General features: G+C 37.7%; 1 protein-coding gene across 2 annotated transcripts in view; it reads right to left on the reverse strand.

The window, feature by feature from the left end:
* Positions 1 to 18681, reverse strand: part of WDPCP (WD repeat containing planar cell polarity effector) — a 392539-nt gene that overhangs the window by 49907 nt on the left and 323951 nt on the right. For both annotated transcript variants that reach the window (XM_075535189.1, XM_075535188.1), the window contains exon 15: positions 3302 to 3461. In XM_075535189.1, coding sequence (XP_075391304.1) covers positions 3302 to 3461 — 160 coding nt within the window. The remainder of the gene's footprint in view (positions 1 to 3301; positions 3462 to 18681) is intronic.

The raw sequence follows: 18681 nt of genomic DNA on the forward strand, positions 1-18681 counted from the left end.
CCCTTTACCTTGAAAACCTTCAAAATCTGTACCACTTGGTATACCAGCCTGTGTCTTGGTTTTTTATCCTTATAGTGTTGGTCTTATACAATATGCATCTTCTTATGATTACCTAACTACACTTAGCATAATGTGTTCCAGGTTCATCCATGTCATGAGGTGTTTTGTGGTTTTAACAATGGGTAGTATTCCACTATGTCTATGTAACAAAGTTTATTTATTCTAATACAGATTAGGTATTTGACCTGTTTCCAACTTATTGCTTTTATGACCAGTGCTTTAATGAACATGGGAGTGTGTACGTCTGTTCATGCTGTGGCTCGTAGTACTTTAGGTATATCCTCAGCAGAGGTTTTGCTGGTTTGTGTGGAATTTCTGTGCCCAGTTGTTTGAGGTAGTACGATATTACTTTCCCAGTGATTGTACATATTTACAGACCCACCAGCAGTGTGACACTTCATTCCAATCTTTTTTTTCTTACATTCCAATCTTTCTGTACCCTCCCCACTATTTGTTGTTTTCTGTTTATTTTATTTTAAGGTGGGTACCATTGCCATTTTAAGGTGATAGCTCATCATTGCTTTGATTTACATTTCTCAGATGGCTAATGATCATGAGCATTTTTTTCATACATTTTTGGTGAACTGCCTGTTCATGTCCTTTGTCCATTTTTAACCGAGTTATTTACATTTTTCTTATTGAAGTATTAGTTTTCTATAGATTTTATATTAGTTCCTTGTCTATTATGCTGTTAACAAAGTATTTCCCCCCAGTCTGTGGGTTCTCCTTTTACTTTTCTGATGAAGTTCTTTGATGCACACAATTGTCTTATTTTCAGCAGGTCCCAGAAACCTTGTCTTCTGCTGTGCGTGCTTCTTTCATTTTATTTGCTAGTATGTCCATGCCTAGAACAGGGTCATTACGTTTGTTACTATCTTCTCATCGATGATCTTTATAGGTCTCGGATTTATGTCTTTGATTGAGTTTATTTTTGTACTTTGGGTGTGATGTGAGTCCTGTTTCATTCTTCTGCAGATGGAGATAAGGTTTTGCCCCCACTATTTGTTGAAGAGATTATATATAACCTATTTAATGTTTGTTTGTTTGTTTTTAGCTCTTGGTTAAAGACTAATTGTAGGTGGATGGATTTACTTCTGGGTTTTCTATTCTGTTCCACTGGTCTGTGTGCCTCTTTAATTGTTCCAATACCAAGCTGTTTTGAATACTGGGTCTATATCATAGATTTTGAGTTGAGAGGACTTCTATTCTTCCTTTTTAAAATCATTTTATTGGTCTTTTTCTTCTTGAGTTCTTTGCTTATCGTGGGTCTCTTTTCTTTCCACATAAAGTTAGTAATTGCCTTGGCGGGGCAGTGGGTACTTGTTGGACTGCCATTTGCAAGGTCTGCAGTTAGAAACTACCACCTGCTCTGAGGGAGAAAGATGGGACCTTCTACTCCCCCAAATAGTGACAGTCTTTGTAGTCTACACTGCTCAATAGGGTTACTATGAGTTGGCATCAACTCAATGTCAGTGAGTGAATTCATTTTTCCAAAGAATGGAGTTGGGATCTAGATTGGAATTGTGTTGTATTAATAGCCTGTTTTGGGTGGTATTGACATTTTCACAGTGATGAGACTTCCCATCCAAGAACATGGAATATTACGCCATTTATATAGGCCTCTTTTGGTTTCTTATAATAATGTTCTGTAATTCTCTTCAAGTCTTGTTTCTCTGCCGGCAATGCTCATGGAAGCAGCAGTGAAAAATCAAAGACTTTTGCATTGGGCAAATCTGTATAAGACTTCTTTAAAGTGCTAGAAGAGCAAAGATGTTACTTTCAGGACTAAGACAGGTCTAACTCTAGCCATGATCTTTTCAGTAATTTCATATGCATGCTAAAGACTGGACAATGAATAAGAAGGACCAAAGAAGAATTGATGTTGGTGAAGAAAAATTTCTAGAGAACAAACAAATCTATCTTGGAAGATCAAGTCAGAATACTCTTTAAAAAGAGTTTGGTGTGGGACTTCGGGGATTGATCCTTCTTGATAATATGCCCAGAGGACATCATGCTTAGGACAGTAGAGGGTCAGTAAAAAGAGGAGAACTCACAGGATGGAAAGACATAGTGCTGTAGTAGGAGTGGACTAAGCAACAATTGAGAGGCTAGCACAGGACCGGGCAGTGTTTCATTCTGTTGTGCATAGATAGGGTTCCTATGAGTCCGAACTAACTTGATGCCTCTGTCAATAACTACCACTACACTAATACTCTAAAACACTTGTGTGTGTTTATATTCATAATCCATGGTGACAAGGTGAATCCATTTTAAATTATTATTTTTTACATTAAGGAAATAGAATAGTATGAATCAACCCAAACTATACTTCGTAAACATTAATAATATTCAAGGCAATCTAAAAATCCTAAATTTTAACAGTACAGTAAGAAATCAAGTTCAGCATATTAATTTCATTTTGGCCTGCAGCAGCATTCATTGTAAGACTTTTCTGTTTACATTTCTTCTTTCTCCAATGTTTGTCCTTACATGAGAAAAAAGTAATACAAACTACCAAGGGATACCTATAAGAAAATTCACTTTTCTTCTTGATATTTGGAAATATCTAACTTACCTATTAGTTTGCATTTAAATAGGGGACATTAAAATTGTTTAATGTGAAATATTAAATACTGTCCTTATGGAGTAATTTTCTTTTTAAAAAATACTCCAGTGTTGTTTTATTGTTTTTTAACAGTTTTATTGCTATATAATTCAGATATCGTACAATTCAGTACTTCATCATATTGAGAAAAGTTGTACAATCTCACCACGATTAATTTTAGAATACTTTCTTTCTTGGACTTAATTGTTAATAGTTTCCCACTTCCCCCCAACCTTGCTTGCCATCTCCCCAAGAAACCACTAATGCAGTTACTATCTCCATACATTTACCTATCCTACATTTCACATACAGAAAACCTCAATTGATAAGAAAGCAGAAAATATTAAAAACTGGAACAAATTTAAAATGAGTCAAAAGGGAAGTAAAGTGATAAGGCATTAAAAAATTAAGATCATTTTATTTGGGTGCTCTTATGGGTCATAAATCTATACATCTATTGTATCAAGCACACTTGTACATATGTTGCCAACATTTTCTAAACATTTACATTCTATTTGAGCCCTAATGTTAAATTTTAATGTAACTGACTCTGCAATCATCTACTTTGCAGTGCACTTTGCACAATTGCAAGATTATTCACATGATGGAGCATTTAAAATTTTTAATATATCTTACCTGTTGGAAGAGCCATTCAGTGTACTTGGTTGAAAAATACATTTTTGGATTGAATCAGACGGAGGAAGGTTGTCTGGAAGTGTCTCTTCTTGAGAGGCTAAAGACAGACCAACAAAAGCTTCACTTAGCATATCCCCTCTGTCCAAGGGCCCCAGGAGTTCTGTTAAAAAAAAAAATGAAGAGTCCAATATAGTTATTCCCATAATTACATAAGAAGGATTACAGAAAACTTCCATACATCTCTTTAAAACATTTTTCTTTATTATTATTTTTGGTCAATTTATGTTTCAAACAATAGAAAACTTATAGTCACAGACCTGATGATGGAGCACTTGGGTCAGGGATATTTGATAACTGAAAAATTATTGTTTCAAAATTTAAAAATTTTTTAAAATAATTTTCTCATTTATAGTGCGTTTGTTGTTATTAGTCAGTGAGTTGGACCCTAAGTTATGGTAACTCGATGCCCATTAAGTTTGAATTGACTTGATGACAACAACAACAACACGCACGATAGAACAAGAAGCTGCTCGGTCATCTTGTACCGTCCTCATGATCAGCTGTGGACTGGACAGTTGTGATCCACAGTGTTTTCATTGACTTACAGAGTCAATAGGGGTAGAGTTGTAGGCATTTCTTCCTCGTTTGTCTCAATATGGAAGCTCTGCGATAGCTGCTTAGAATCCTAACAATATATAAGCGTCCACTGGCAGGCAAGTGGTGGCTGTGTTTGTGGTATCACAGTCAATACTGGGTACTGAGTTTGGGTCTCCTGTATTCCCTAACTATGCCCAACTACATTAAAGAAATAATCCTTAAGACTTTCCAAACTGAGAAACTGAGCTGATACCAAGGGCTCAAGCAGAAAGAAAATGTTTTGAGAATGATGGCAACAAATGTACAAATGTGCTTTGGCACAATAGATGTATGTATGGATTGTGACAAGAGTTGTACAAGCTCCCAATTAAGCCATCATTGATTCATCTGATGTATGAAAGGACAAAGGTCTATAAAACTCTCAATTTTTATCAACTTAAAATAATAGAAATGAAAAATAATGCATGCTCAACTGATGGTAACATGTTAGCCAAGCTTGAAGTGGATTGGCTGCAAATTTAACTTGGTCATCTGGGAGGCAAGAATTCTACCACCAAACCATCACTTTCTCAACTGTTTTTCCAGAACAAGATTTACAGTTTGGGAAACCCTACGTAGGGTCACACTGAGTCAGCATTGACTTGATAGCAGTGTGTTTGGGGTTATATTACTCAAAGATTCCTTTGTTATTAGCAAATTACCTGAGTATTTCCTTTAAACATTGTGTTGTTGTTGTTAGGTGCCATTGAGTCACTTCTGACTTTATAGACCTGCCCCTTCAGGTTTTCTAGGTTGTATTGTTATTGAAACAGGTCATCAGATTTGAATCCGCAGAGCCACTGATAGGTTCAAATTCCCGATCTTAAAACAGAGTGCTTTAATCATCGTGCCATCAGACTTCTTTGAAATATTAAGTTACTATTTATTTTACTTTTTCACTTGCAGTAAATGCTTTGAAAAGAAAATATATTTTCTAACATTTGTGTTCAGTTAGCATATTAAAGTGTTCAGGGAGTTTGCTGTTTCCAGATCAGAGATTTTACAAGAAAATTTTCATATTACCAACTTTGAGAGGGCAATGCTTAAAAATGGTTGGAAACATGAACTTCTGGGGTGGGGGTAACCACTTTCAATTTTTTGAAAAACATAAGCCTTACTTTAAAAAGCCCACAAAAATCCTTAGGATCATATAGTCTATTACAGGGGTCCTCAAACTTTTTAAACAGAGGGCCAGTTCACTGTCCCTCAGACCTGTTGGAGGGCCAGACTATAGTTTAAAACAAAACTATGAACAAATTCCTGTGCACACTGCACATATCTTATTTGTAAGTAAAAAAAATGGGGCAAAACACCGTAGTTTGAGGACGCCTTGTCAATTATATATATATATATATATATAATTGACAAGGCGTCCTCAAACTAAATATATATATATATTTAATCCTAGCATTTAAGGAACTATTTTTTTCCTTGGCAACCAAAGATTACTTTATGTTCATTTTGAGTTTACCCCCTCCATTCCTATTGTTACTTTCACATTCACTACAAGATACATAAAATGTGAATTGTCTCCCCAACAGTTTTCTGTAATAAATTCTCTTCAGAGATTAGTTAGTACTATTTTAAGGATGAAAAAGTATTTGTAGCAGTGTTTCAGCCTATTTCTTTTCCACAATATCATTACATGTTCTGTTGGTATACTTACGCTTCTTATTCTTTAAAAAAATATGTGGAAGCTACTATGGATGAATCTCTACCCATACAATGGAGTTTTTAGAGGGCACCATTTTCAGACTTGACAGTTGGTTTTGTTCATTCATATAAGCAAGAATTTATTGAAGTTTGTTCAAATTAACTGATTGGAAAATGTAAGATGAAGACTTAATTTATATACTTGAGTATAAGCCAACCCAAATATCAGCCAAGGCATCTAATTTTACCACAAAAACTGCATTTAAAATGTGCTGAAAATCTAGGCTTAGCCCTTGGCCTCTGGTCAGCTTCCCCTTCTTCTCCCCCATCCTCACTCCCCTGTTCCCTTTCCCCTCCCCATCTTCTGCCCTCTGGTCTCCCATCTCCACGTGGACTACCAAGTGGAGCTGAGATGAGATCTTCTCTGAAGTTTTGTGAAAAACCTGGGGTGTGTGTGGCCAACTAAGCACATGTCCTGGAATGGAATGTTTGATCTACACCTAAGCCAACTGTGGAACCATGAATGATGGATTAATTCAAGCAGAAATGAGGAATCAACCAACCACCAAGAAAGAAGAGCCAGAGTGAATCCTGCCATTTGGACTCCGAGATTGCTGCCTTCGACCTCTTCAATCCAGGAGACAGAGGGTGGTTATGCTCAAGCTGGAGCAGTGAAGTGGTGGAGAAATAGCAGCATCAGAGGCACCAAAACCAAGAGCATAAGACAGAGAGGAGTGGTAGGCTACCCAGGCCACAGAGTGAGTAAAGCTGCGTGCGTTTAGGCAGGAGACTCTCTGGTAGAGTGGGTTCCTACAGGCACTTAATATGGGAATCTAGAGTTGCCAACCCGTAGAGCTAGAAACCGTTGGGCTGAGGTTTATGGTGGAATGGTATACTCTTTGGACATTTATTGGCACATTAAAGACACTTTGTATTACTTGCCTAAGCATGGTAGAGGCCAGGGGGTCGTTTGGATAAAAGGCCAAAGATGAGCGAAACTTGTCTGTGGGCACAGCTGAGAAAAGGTGCTCCTGACCAAAATAGTTGTATCTTGAGCTTTGCTGATCCTGCTTTGCACACTAAGTATCTAATAAAGCTTACAATTGGGAGAGGGGACACTCGGCTCATACACAAGTATACACGGTAATCTTTGTCATGAGGTTATGGTTTGACAGCAGGTAAGGAGAAGAGAAAACCAAAGCAAGCTCACGACCATTGAGTCAATGCTGACCTAACGGAGAAAGAAACAGTTATAACACAGAAGGGGAAACATTTTAGAAATATGCTAAAAGCCTTATGTTATAGCCTTTATACTTAAGAATATCCTCACATCATGTGTCCTTGATTCTGAAAGGAAAGACCCACAGAAGAAGCTATTTACCATACCTGCAATTTTGTAAGGGTCTCTACAAGAGAACAATTAAAATGGAATTTAATGGTCTCTTTATTCTGACATTACTTATGTCATTATTTTAAGTCTTAGATTATAGACTTAAATTATAGTATTAGGCTATAACATTGTGGTTTTATTTTTAAAATAATATTAAGCTTACTTAATTATAGGGAGGATTCTAGGCATAACTAATACTTTAGAGACACCTAGTCAACAAAGCATAAGGTCTTAAACTATCAAGCTACAAAAATTCATAATTTAGGCAGAAGTGGAGTGGGGTAGAGAATGAGGTAGAAAGTAGTTACAGCCTGAGTGGCCTGTGGTTTCACCGTCACCCTTGTGTAGTTGATTGGCAGATAGGCTAAGGATTTGAGCGATACAGTTAATTGGAGAAAGTGCTTGCCAGAAAATGGGAGTTACCTAGAATTTTGTTTTATTTTATGTTCCTTCTAGAACAAAGCTTTTAAGGTATTAACCCATGTGCCAAGTTCAGTTTACAGGTGTTTATGACCTACAGTGTTGAAAATTAGTTTGAATTTAAAATATATGGTATTCTGGCTCTACAAAAATCAGAACTCTGGCAACAGCAACTATTTCCTTAGACCAGCATCCTGTTAGGCAAGAATGGCTGCCGTTTCCTGTAATGGGATCAGTACACCACAGTTTATCCCAGTCCTGTATTCCCGTTGTTTCCAGGACAACACTCTGAATGGCTCTTCCACTTATCTTCAAGCTCTAGGCATTGAGTTTGCTCTGAAATAGGGCCACAAACCTTTCACCTGGTTTTGTATAGCCCAAGATCATAGAACGATTTTTATATTTTTAAATGGATGAATTGCTGTAAAGGAAGAATAGTTTGAGAAACATGAAAATTATATGAAATTCAAATTTCAGTGTCTAAATAAAGTCTTACTGCAGTGATTCTCAACCTTCCTAATGTCACTACCCTTTAATACAGTTCTCATGTTGTGGTGATCCCCAACCATAAAATTTTCGTTGCTACTTCATAACAGTAATATTGCTACTGTTACGAATTGGGCAATCCCTGTAAAAGAGGTGTTTGACACCTCCAAAGGGGTCATGACCCACATGTTGAGAACCGCTGCCTTACTGGAACAGCATTACACTTATTCATTTATATAGCGTCTAAAGCTGAGTTTATGCTACAATGTCAAAGTTAGGTAGCTGCAACAGACAATATGAACTATGAAACCTAAAAGATTACTCTCTGCTCCTTTAGAAAAAAAGTGTGCTAAACTCTACTCTGAGAAAACATCCCTATACACTCTTTTCCTTTGCTTGTCTCCACTATTTTTTTCTACTCTTTTATACGTGCTCGTTAAGATGAATCCACCCACACATGGCCTTATAGCACAAAGTCGAACTGCTGCCCCATCGCATTTCTGAGCCTGTAAATCTATGTGAGAAGACTGTGGTATTTTTCTTTCTGATAGGCTACAACCACCACCTTACAAGCAGCCACCCAAAGCTTAATCTACTGTACTACCAGGGCTCCTTCCTTAAGCGGTACCAAATTCCATTTCACAGCAAGAATGAAAATATCCAGCAGACCAGGATCCTGACCTGTGCTTTGAACCATCTGTTATCTTGGACATGTAATTTTATCTCTGAGCTCCCTATTTCTTCATTTGTTCAAAACAGTGAAATATATTCTTACTTTGAAGCCAATGAAGCAGGAAAAAGAGAAAGAGGGGAAGAGGTAAATTGGGTGAATACAAATGTAAAAGACCAAGTCTACAGATTGATTGGAAGACCCCTGGTTGCTAGAAGGTAAAACAGTGAATAATTGAGTTTAGGCTCTGTACCTGTATTATATTTAATCCTCATAAGACTATAAGGTAGTATTATTACCCTATTTGTAGACGAAGAAACTGAAGGTCAAAGTGGTTAGTTGGCTTGATCTAAGGTCAATGTCTATTAAGTGGCAAAGAATCAAGGTTCACACCTGGAATGTCTGGCTCCAAAGCCCATGCTGCTCCATTGCAACAACTCTGAACGTGACCTAAGATAATTTATTGCTGTTATCCATTTGTTTTGTAAAAGAACTGGCACTCTTTCCTTGGTAGTATTGTATATTTTTCTTTACATCTATCTATTCTTTTGTTGGCATTGTGCCCTCAAAGGGGATATCCCTTCCAATCTAAAATCTCCAAAGGATTTTCACAGTGAAACACATTTTGAGATGTGCAATCACATGGAAGAATGAAAATCTTTTATAATGTTGTTTGTTAAACTGACAGCTCTACTTAACAGAAGCCATTAAAATATTTACAAAGTAGCAGCTGCTCTTGTAATAAAAATACAGCTTTTTAGAGGCATAAAAATAAACAAGTTGAAAAGTACAAGATAAGCCATTTGATGGTTTCTTTGTTTACATTGCACAACATACAGAAAATGCTGATATTGACAGAGCAATTATAAAATAAAGCCTTTTAAGTTAAAAGGAACACAGACCCAGTAAGGACTGTGCATAAAAACTCTTCATATTTATCTTTGAGACAATTCAGAAAACCCCAAACATAACCTTTTAAGAAGTGTTAAGGTTTGGTGTGTGTGTGTGTGTGTGTGTGTGTGTATTTATTAGGCTTGTTCTTAGAATTATATATATATAATTATATATATCAATGAATTTCTGTTGAACTCTATGGAGATAGCTTTTGAATTAGATGAATTTCAGTCACTGCTTTTCTGAAAATAATTACAATGTGGAGAAACAGAATGAGAGTAAGCCGGTTTATGCCTTTTTTTCTTAAAGTAACTGGTGCAAATGGTCCTATCCTTGCTGCTAACTGAAATGTTAGCGCATAAGTCCCCTCAGAGGCATTTCCGAAGAAAGACTTGGTGGTGGTGTCCTTCTGAAAAATAAGCCACTGAAAACTCTATGGAGCACAGTTCTATTTTGATATACTGGGATTGTCATGAATTCGCATAGCCATGATTTGAATTTGATTCATTGGCAATTGGTTTGGTTACTTACAGCTAACAGAAGATTGAAAGGTAAATCTCTTAGTGGTTCGTAAATCTGACAAAGTACCAGCTTGAGAAAATTACAGATAATATTCATGTAAATAAATTATTTCAGATCTTGAAAATTTTAACATTACTCCTTTTTCTAGGAGCCTTGGTGGTACAGTGGGTTATGCATTGGGTTGCTAACCACAGGATCAGTGGCTCAAAACCACTAGCCAGTCCTTGGGAGAAAGATGAGGTTTACTACTCCTGAGTTAGTCTTCGAAACCCAATGGGGCAGCCCTACCCTGTCCTAGAGGGTGTCTGTGAGCTGGAATCAACTTGATGGCAGTGAGTTTGTTACTTTTTCTACTTTTAAGCTTAGTTCATGTCTTCTTTTATTGTCACTCCAAAGACAACATTTCTCCATTCCATCTTAAGGAAAATAATATTTTTCTATCTTTTAGACTGGTAAAGGCAGCTAACAGATGATGGGAGAAATATCAGTCAGTGTCCACAACTTATCAAAAATAAGGTGAACACAGGCATTTTTACTAGCTGGAATACTTACATAAGGAGACATGTTCCCTCATCAACTACTGGTTACCTATAATTCCTATAAGCAGTAGGAATGCTTGCTTTTGGCTTTAATTTTGGGATTTTTCCAGAGATAATCAATTCTTTTAAAAAGTATTATGAACTTTTAATCTGAAGGATATACTTTAATCACTGCAGTGATTATCTGTAGTCATGCTCAGGGTATCCCAATTTTTAGCCAGAGGGACCTTCTTCAAGTTGGTGCTTGTGTCCCTTTAGACATGTCATGCCACTAATAAAGGATAGCTTCCGTCATCTCTCTAGTGTTACTGTGATCAATGCCATGGGTGGGTGGCTTTAACAAACAGTGTTTATAGTTTAACAAGCGAGAAGGCCCTGAGTCTAGGAGAAGGGTCTGTTCCTCTGTTTCTTGGCTATCTTCCCTCATCTGTTTCCGGGTCTCTGTGCCTAGTTTACTATTTAATCTGAAAAGTGAAGGTTTAGGACACACCTGACACCTTTATGATCTCATTAACATAACAAAGAGAGCTCGATTCCCAAATGGAATTCTATCCAGAGGTATGGAGTTAGAATTAGCAATATATAATTTGGGGGATATAATTCAATCCCTGCCAGATTTGTTTTGACTTTCTGGTATGACAAGATGTTTCTGGCTCATAACATTTCATATCTCAAATGTAGAGTGGGTCTTTTTTTGCACCAAAGAGCACTGGTGGGACAAAAGCTATTTAGGGAATACAAACTGGTTGCTAGGGATACCCTTGATTTTTCCGTAGTGATTATCTTTCTCTACTGGCATAACTAGAGGTGAGGTGTGATAGTATTCTAGGAGGGTGACACCATAATGTAAGCCTAGTTTGCATGTATCAATACCTCTATGGCTAAAACTCTATGCTAATTTGCTCCTTGAAACTTCTGATGATCCCCAATCAGAACTATCATGGTCACCCAATGATAATGATTCTTTGAGTTGCTTGGCTTCTATACTGAACTATAAGCACGGGCTATTGGTTTATTGCTGCAAGCGTTTTTATAGTTGCTGGTTTTGTCACAAGTTCTGGTAGTAGCTACAATATTGTGGTAAGTAGCATTAGTGAATAGCAATAAAATTCTTGGAAATGAAGTAGTAATTAAAAGAAAAGAATATAAAGGTTTTTAGTTACTGTTGCAACTTATAATTCCAGATTTTGCAAAAAAATACATCTGCTCTTTGTTGTAAGGATTTTGTATAATCTAGTATGGGATGAAGTGCATGGGGGTGGGGGCGGGGGTGGGTATAGGGTGGTGACTCCGAGATTTTCTGCACTGATGACACCAAACCCTAGCGATGTCAGATTGTCTCTAGAACTTTTCAATTGTGATAGAGCCTTCCAAACCCCCAAAACAAACAAAATTCAGCCCTTGGTTTTTTTCTAAGTGGCACAAATATGGATCTCTTCTACTTGGCTGGCTGGGTAGTTGTCTTTCAAATTTCTTGGCATAGATGACTGAGCATGTCCAGGACTGCATTGGTTTGTGAAACATTTCAATTGGTATTCTGCCAATTCCTGTAGCCTTGTGGCTTTGCTGAGGCCTTCAGTGCAGTGTGGGCTTCTTCCTTCAAGGTCACCAGTTCTCGACCACACCTCACCTGATGTTGCTTAAACAGTAACCAAATCATTTGTCTTGACAAGTTTCAGAGCTGCTTCTAACATCCATTTGGTCTTTAAATGTTAATACTGCCACTCTATTATAGAAGTCATTGATAGGGTCTCAAATATCTTAAATAAGATTAAAAATTCATTATCTTGGTCATATGTTTTCCCTTTGAAACAAATATAAGAAAACATAAAACAAAGACCAAAATAATCCTTTAGTAGGGCTTCAAAATTATGCTATTGCTAGCTGCCATCCAGCTGCGCCATGACTCCTAAGGAGGACCACATCCAGCCCGTTGCGCATTTGGTTGTTGTCTTTTGTTTTAATGGCCTAAGAGCTAAGAATGAACTGTACATTGTTCATGATTGAAAAAGGCAGAAGGCACATGATTATTATGTTGTGTATTTTAGTGTCCACAGAGACGTTTTGGTGGAGCACAGGTTGCTCACCCATTCTTAAGTTGCTTGTGGCTGCTTTTGTACCAGTGGCAGCACTGAGTAGTGTGAAAAAGCCTAAAATATTTCCAGTTTGGTCCTTAGAGTAAAAGTGTACTGATATCTAGTTTTAAATGTTTCAGCAATTAGAAAAGTTTAAGCCAATGTAATAATAATTTAAAATTTATCCTCCCTCCCTTTTATCTTGATTATGACAGTGATTTAGAGAATAGTTGGTTTGATCCTCGTTTAGGGGAGTATTTCATTTTCATTCATGACCTAGGTAAATTGTTGAAACCCATAAATAAAGTACTTGAAATAATCTTCTAGTTCTTGAACAAAAATCTTAACCTCACAACTGTCATCCTACAGTATGAAGGAAGACTAACATATCATTTTGGGTTGGGCCGCATAATTAATGGACCAGTGCACACATTGATGGGTTTTGACGAAAAGTGACTGAAATTTGAACTGTTAGTGTTCCCTTTCTTTCTACTTCAAAACTGGTTTGGGCTTTAAACATCAACTTACAGGTGTTTATCTTTTCTTACTTGTCAGATAAATAGGCTTTCTGAGACATAGCTTTGTCCCCCTAGAAAAAGAAAACCTCAGGGTCTCACAATTAGATCCACAGATAAAGAGACTAGATTACCTAATGCCCCTTAAGGTTACATCCATGGTGTATTATTCAGAAACAAAAATCACAAGTGTCACTATTCAACACTAAGATGCTAAGCAATTACACAATTTTTACCTCAAAGTTGACAGCAATTAGAATTCAATTTAATAATTCATGGTAAAATTATGAAGACATTTTAAATTTTTTTGACATTTTTAAATTTAACTAAAAGTTAGGCATTTGAATTTTTAGCTTATGAAACTCAAACCATAAATATTGTTTCGAGTAAGGTTTTTGGTCAGGCAGGCGAAGACTGTGGGGACTTTCGCTTAGGCTGTTTGAGTTGTTTTGAGAAAAGTTAATATTTTAAGAATAAACACAAACTTCACACGAGTTGTTAAGCTGATAGGTTTACTCTGCCCTACTTGGTTGCTATCACTATCCCATAGGGCTTCCAGAGCTGTAAATATATATATATATATATTTTATGAGGAAGACATTCTTTTTTTAAATCGTTTTATTAGGGGCTCATACAACTCTTAACACAATCCACACATACATCAGTTGTGTAAAGCACATCTGTACATTCATTGCCCTCATCATCCTCAAAACATTTGCTCTCCACTTAAGCCCCTGACATCAGCCCCTCATTTTCCCCTCCCTCCCCCTCCCTCATGAACCCTTGATAATTTATAAGTTATTATTTTGTCATATCTTGCCCTGTCCAACATCTCCCTTCACCCACTTTTCTGTTGTTGTCCCCCAGGGAGGAGGTCACATGTAGATCCTTAAAATCGGTTACTCCCCTCCAACCCACTCTTCCTCTACCCTCCCAGTATCACCACTCACACCACTGGTCCTGAAGGGATCATCCACCCTGGATTCCCTGTGTTACCTGTTCCTATCTGTACCAGTGTACATCCTCTGGTCTAGCCAGACTTGCAAGGTAGAATTGGGATCATGATGAGGGGTGCGGGGAGGCTTGTCTCCTCCCCGAGACCTTTCTGTAAGGGGATGTCCAGTGGCCTACAAATGGGCTTTGGGTCTCTACCCTGCACTCCCCCCTTCATTCACTATAAGATTTTTTGTTCAGATGATGCCTGATACCTGATCCCTTTGACACCTCGTGATCGCATGGGCTGGTGTGCTTCTTCCATGTGGGCTTTGTTGCTTCTGAGCTAGATGACCACTTGTTTATCTTCAAGCCTTTAAAACACCAGATGCTATATCTTTTGATAGCTGGACACCATCAGCTTCTTCACCATATTCGTTTATTCACCTGCTTTGTCTTCAGCAATCTTATGGAGGTAAGCACACAATCTTATGGAGGTAAGCCCAATAACTGATCCCTTCGGCACCTCGTGATCACGCAGGCTGGTGTGCTTCTTCCACATAGGCTTTGTTGCTTCTGAGCTAGGTGGCTGCTTGTTTACCTTCAAGCCTTTAAGACCCCTATATCTTTTGATAGCCAGGCACCATCAGCTTTCTTCATGGCTGTAAATATTTATGGCAGTTGATTGCCACATCTTTTTTCCCACAGAGTTGTTGGTAGGCTTGACTTGCTGAGCTTTGGGATATCAGCTGACTCCCTCAACCACTACATCCCAGGTCTCTATAATTTTATATTCTAAAAGTATATTTTGAGTATCATTGCCAATAAACTACAATATATATATATAGTAATTTATTTCAGTTCAAAATTGTCATGTTGTTAGGAAAGGATGTTATGAACACATAATTTGCTTCTTCATTTAATATCTTACAGTATAGTTGGAATTTTGCTTAAAATGCAGCATGCTTTGAAGATAACTTTGAAGCATAGATTGTACCATGGTTTATAAAATATAGTAAAGTTATTCAGCGAAGGTTTTGATAGTAATGGCAACTTTGATTCAGTGTGTACTGTTAATCAAACTAAGAAAATATTTTTTTGCCCTCACTTTGAAATACTGGCTAGCCTATAATGAAGATGAATTAGCTAATTACAATGTCTTGTTCAAATACACAATGTATGTATGAATGATATCACAAATCATCTTTGCATTTCCCTTTACTATTACAGTTTGTTATTTAGCTTTTTGCAGATGGATGCTTTTATGAGCTAAAACGTAGAAGCATTTCCTGAATTTACCTTTAGGCATTAAGACAAAAGGAGTAGAGCTGCTATAGCTTGGCTTGTTTAAAACATCACTGTGCTACATTGAATGACAGTTTATAATTTACAAGCAGGGTGTGGCTAAGAGCCACTGAAGCAGACATAAGCATAAGTTTTCCTCATTCATACTTCTGGCCTGTCAGTCACGCTTCCTACATGCTTTATTACACAGACATGCCAATAACTAAAACCACACTTTATCAGCCCTGTCCCCAAACGCTTTAAAAAGACCCTGCAACCATATCAGTCTTTGAAAATCCCAGATTGAAGTTCAAGTCCCCGAGGAGAGAACACATCTAAGAGAGTAGAATTTTCTTGCATCATTTTACCTGGGATAATGTACATAAAAATGATCATTTAACAAACTTTTGATTTTAAAGTACTTGTTTTCCTTTCCCCTAGTTTTCCATATAATGACCTTTACATATCTAGAAAATATTACAAAGCATATGTACATACAATTTCTCTAACAGATTCTACACTGAAAATTTGTTTACTCTCTAAAATAAACCTGTAGTACTAAAATCAACATCTGTGGTACTTTGGGGTCACTCACAGATGTGTGAAGAAGAGAAAAATGGGCGGTACTTCTCCCAGCTGAGGCTGAGCAAGGGGACACTGCAAGGGGGCATTGCTGGTTTTTCATATTTTTGTGTGTGTGTGTGTGTGTGTGTGTGTGTGTGTGATTTTGCTTTTGAAAATGGCTCCAAGCCCAGTGATGTAGTGGACCGGAGGGTGAGAAATGTATTCTGTGCCTTATACAACTGCAGACCATGAGTTCAATATTAATGAAGCAAATAAGGTGTTTTTCACAGGTACACCTAAGTTTATATATTGATTGGTTGGTGAAAACATTGTGACCAAAAGCTCACAAGAAATGGATCCTATAATTCTTTTCAGAATTAAATAAATCCTCTGCTGATGACTTGATTTTGACTCAGACACCCTTAGGACACAAAAGGAGGAATGTCATTGTTGACATCAGATAGATCATGGCTGAAAGGAAATACCAGAAAGGTACCTGTGTTTCATTGACAATGCAAAGACATTTTACTGTGTGAATCGTAACAAACTATGAATAACAGGGAGAATATGAATTTCAGAAATCTTTATTGTGCTCCTGTGGAACATGTACATGGAAGCAGTTGTTTGAACAGAAAAATGGGCTAGGACATGGCTTAAAATTAGGAAAGGTGTGCATTAGGGCTGTATAATTCAACATGCTTTTTGAATCTGTATGCTGAGCAAACAATACAAGGAACTGGATTACATGAAGAATATGTCATCATCAGGATTGATGAAAACTTTGCTTGCTGAAAACAAGGAGAATTTGAAACACCTGGGGATGAAGATCAAAGCCTACAGTCTTCAGTATAGATTACAACTAAACAAGGAAAAAAATCCTCACAAATGGACCAATAGACATCATGATAATGAGAGAAAAGATGGAAGTTGTCCTGGACATCCCCTTACAGAAGGATCGTGGGGAGGAGATGAGTCAGTCAGGGGTGTAGTCAGTGTAGCAACAGTGAAACATACAACTTTCCTCTAGTTCTTAAGTACTTTCTCTCCTCCCCCCCCCTCTCATGATCCCAGTTCTACCTTACATATCTGGCCAGACCAGAGGATGTACACTGTACAGATAGGAACTGGAAACACAGGGAATCTAGGGCAGATAATCCCGTCAGGACCAGTGGTGATACAGGGAAGGCGGAGGGAAGGTATGGTGGAAAGGGGAAACAGATTACAAGGATCTACATATAACCTCCTCCCTGGGGGACAGACAACAGAAAAGTGGGTAAAGGCAGACATCAGACAGTGTAAGATATAACAAAAAAATAATTATAAATTATCAAGTGTTCATGAGAAAGGGGGGAGCAGGGAGAGAGGGGAAAATGAGCTGGTACCAAGAGCTCAAGTAGAAAGCAAATGTTTTGAGAATGATGAGGGCAACAAATGAATGTATGTATGGATTGTGATAAGAGTAGTACGAGCCCTCAATACAATGATTTAAAAAAAAAAAGATTGAAGTTGTCAAGGATTTTGTTTTACTTGAATCCGGTCTATTCATGAAAGCAGAAATGAAGAAATAAAACAATGTATTACATTGGGCAAATAAGCTACATACAAACTTTAAAAAATGTTAGAGTGTCACTTTGAGGACTAAGATGCTCCTGACTCAAGTCATGTGTGATGGCTAAAGTTTTGTGTCCACTTAGCTTTGTCAGGATTGTTTAGCAATTAAGATCTAGTGATTACCCATAATCTGATCTAACACACTGCAGTAATTTTCACAGTGGGTTTACTATGAGAAGCCACTCAGTAGTAAGCAGTTCTTATCCAATCAGTTGAAATGAAATCTCCTTGGGGGCTATATGACCTTCCTATAGTAATGGACACTTTGGACAAGCTTGCTTGGTTTTTGTTAAATCTTTATCTGTCTTCTGGCTCATTCTCTAACTTCTGGCTCTTCAGGCTTGAGCCATGGGCCTTCTGTACTGCCTGCCTATCCTGGGAATTCATCAGCAACCTGCCCTCTTATATATCAACTGTGGATCAATTTGCTTTAGCCACTACACAACTGTCATCTTCCCCCACAGCTCCGTGAGTGAGAAGTAACCTTGAGCTTGCCACTTCTATAACTGTGAGTCATTTTCTTGACACAAATTGTTTTTTCTCTCTTTCTATATATACATACATATATACATACACCCACATATACGTACATACACACAAATGAACAAAACACAGGAAAAAGTTCCACTGGCAGGAGCTTTCTTTATAGGCATTTTTCCTGTTAGGCAAGCATCGTGAAACTCGCTCTGAGTTAGTGCACCCAGTGGTGTCGCATGGGAAGGTTCTCTTTGATCACAGTGAGTTTTTTGGTGAAAGCAGTTTTGCTGGAACCTTTTTTTTGTGTGATGGCTGATTTAAGAGAAGAGCATGCTGCTGTGAAATTTTGTTTCCAGCTCGGGGAAAGATGCCGCAGAAACTGCTGTGATGTTCAACATAGTGTACAAGGACAGACAGCATTATGGGAAAAACTGAAGTGTACGAGTGGTTTTCCCATTTCGAAAAAGGTAAGATGTCCATTGATGGCAAACTTCGTTTTGGACATCTGTCAACTTCCCGAATGGATGAAAATGTCGGCTTGTAGTGCATTTGGAGTTCAGTCCACCAGGTCAGACTGCTAATCAAGTTTTCTACTGCGAGTTTCTGAAAAGATAGTATAATAGTGTAGGACAGAAAAGGCCTGATTTGGCCACAACAATGCATCTGCTCGCAGCCATGTCACTGTGCCAGTTTTTGGAAAAACACAGCATG

This window comes from Tenrec ecaudatus, chromosome 17, assembly GCF_050624435.1.
Source record: "Tenrec ecaudatus isolate mTenEca1 chromosome 17, mTenEca1.hap1, whole genome shotgun sequence".
Lineage (NCBI taxonomy): Eukaryota > Metazoa > Chordata > Mammalia > Afrosoricida > Tenrecidae > Tenrec > Tenrec ecaudatus.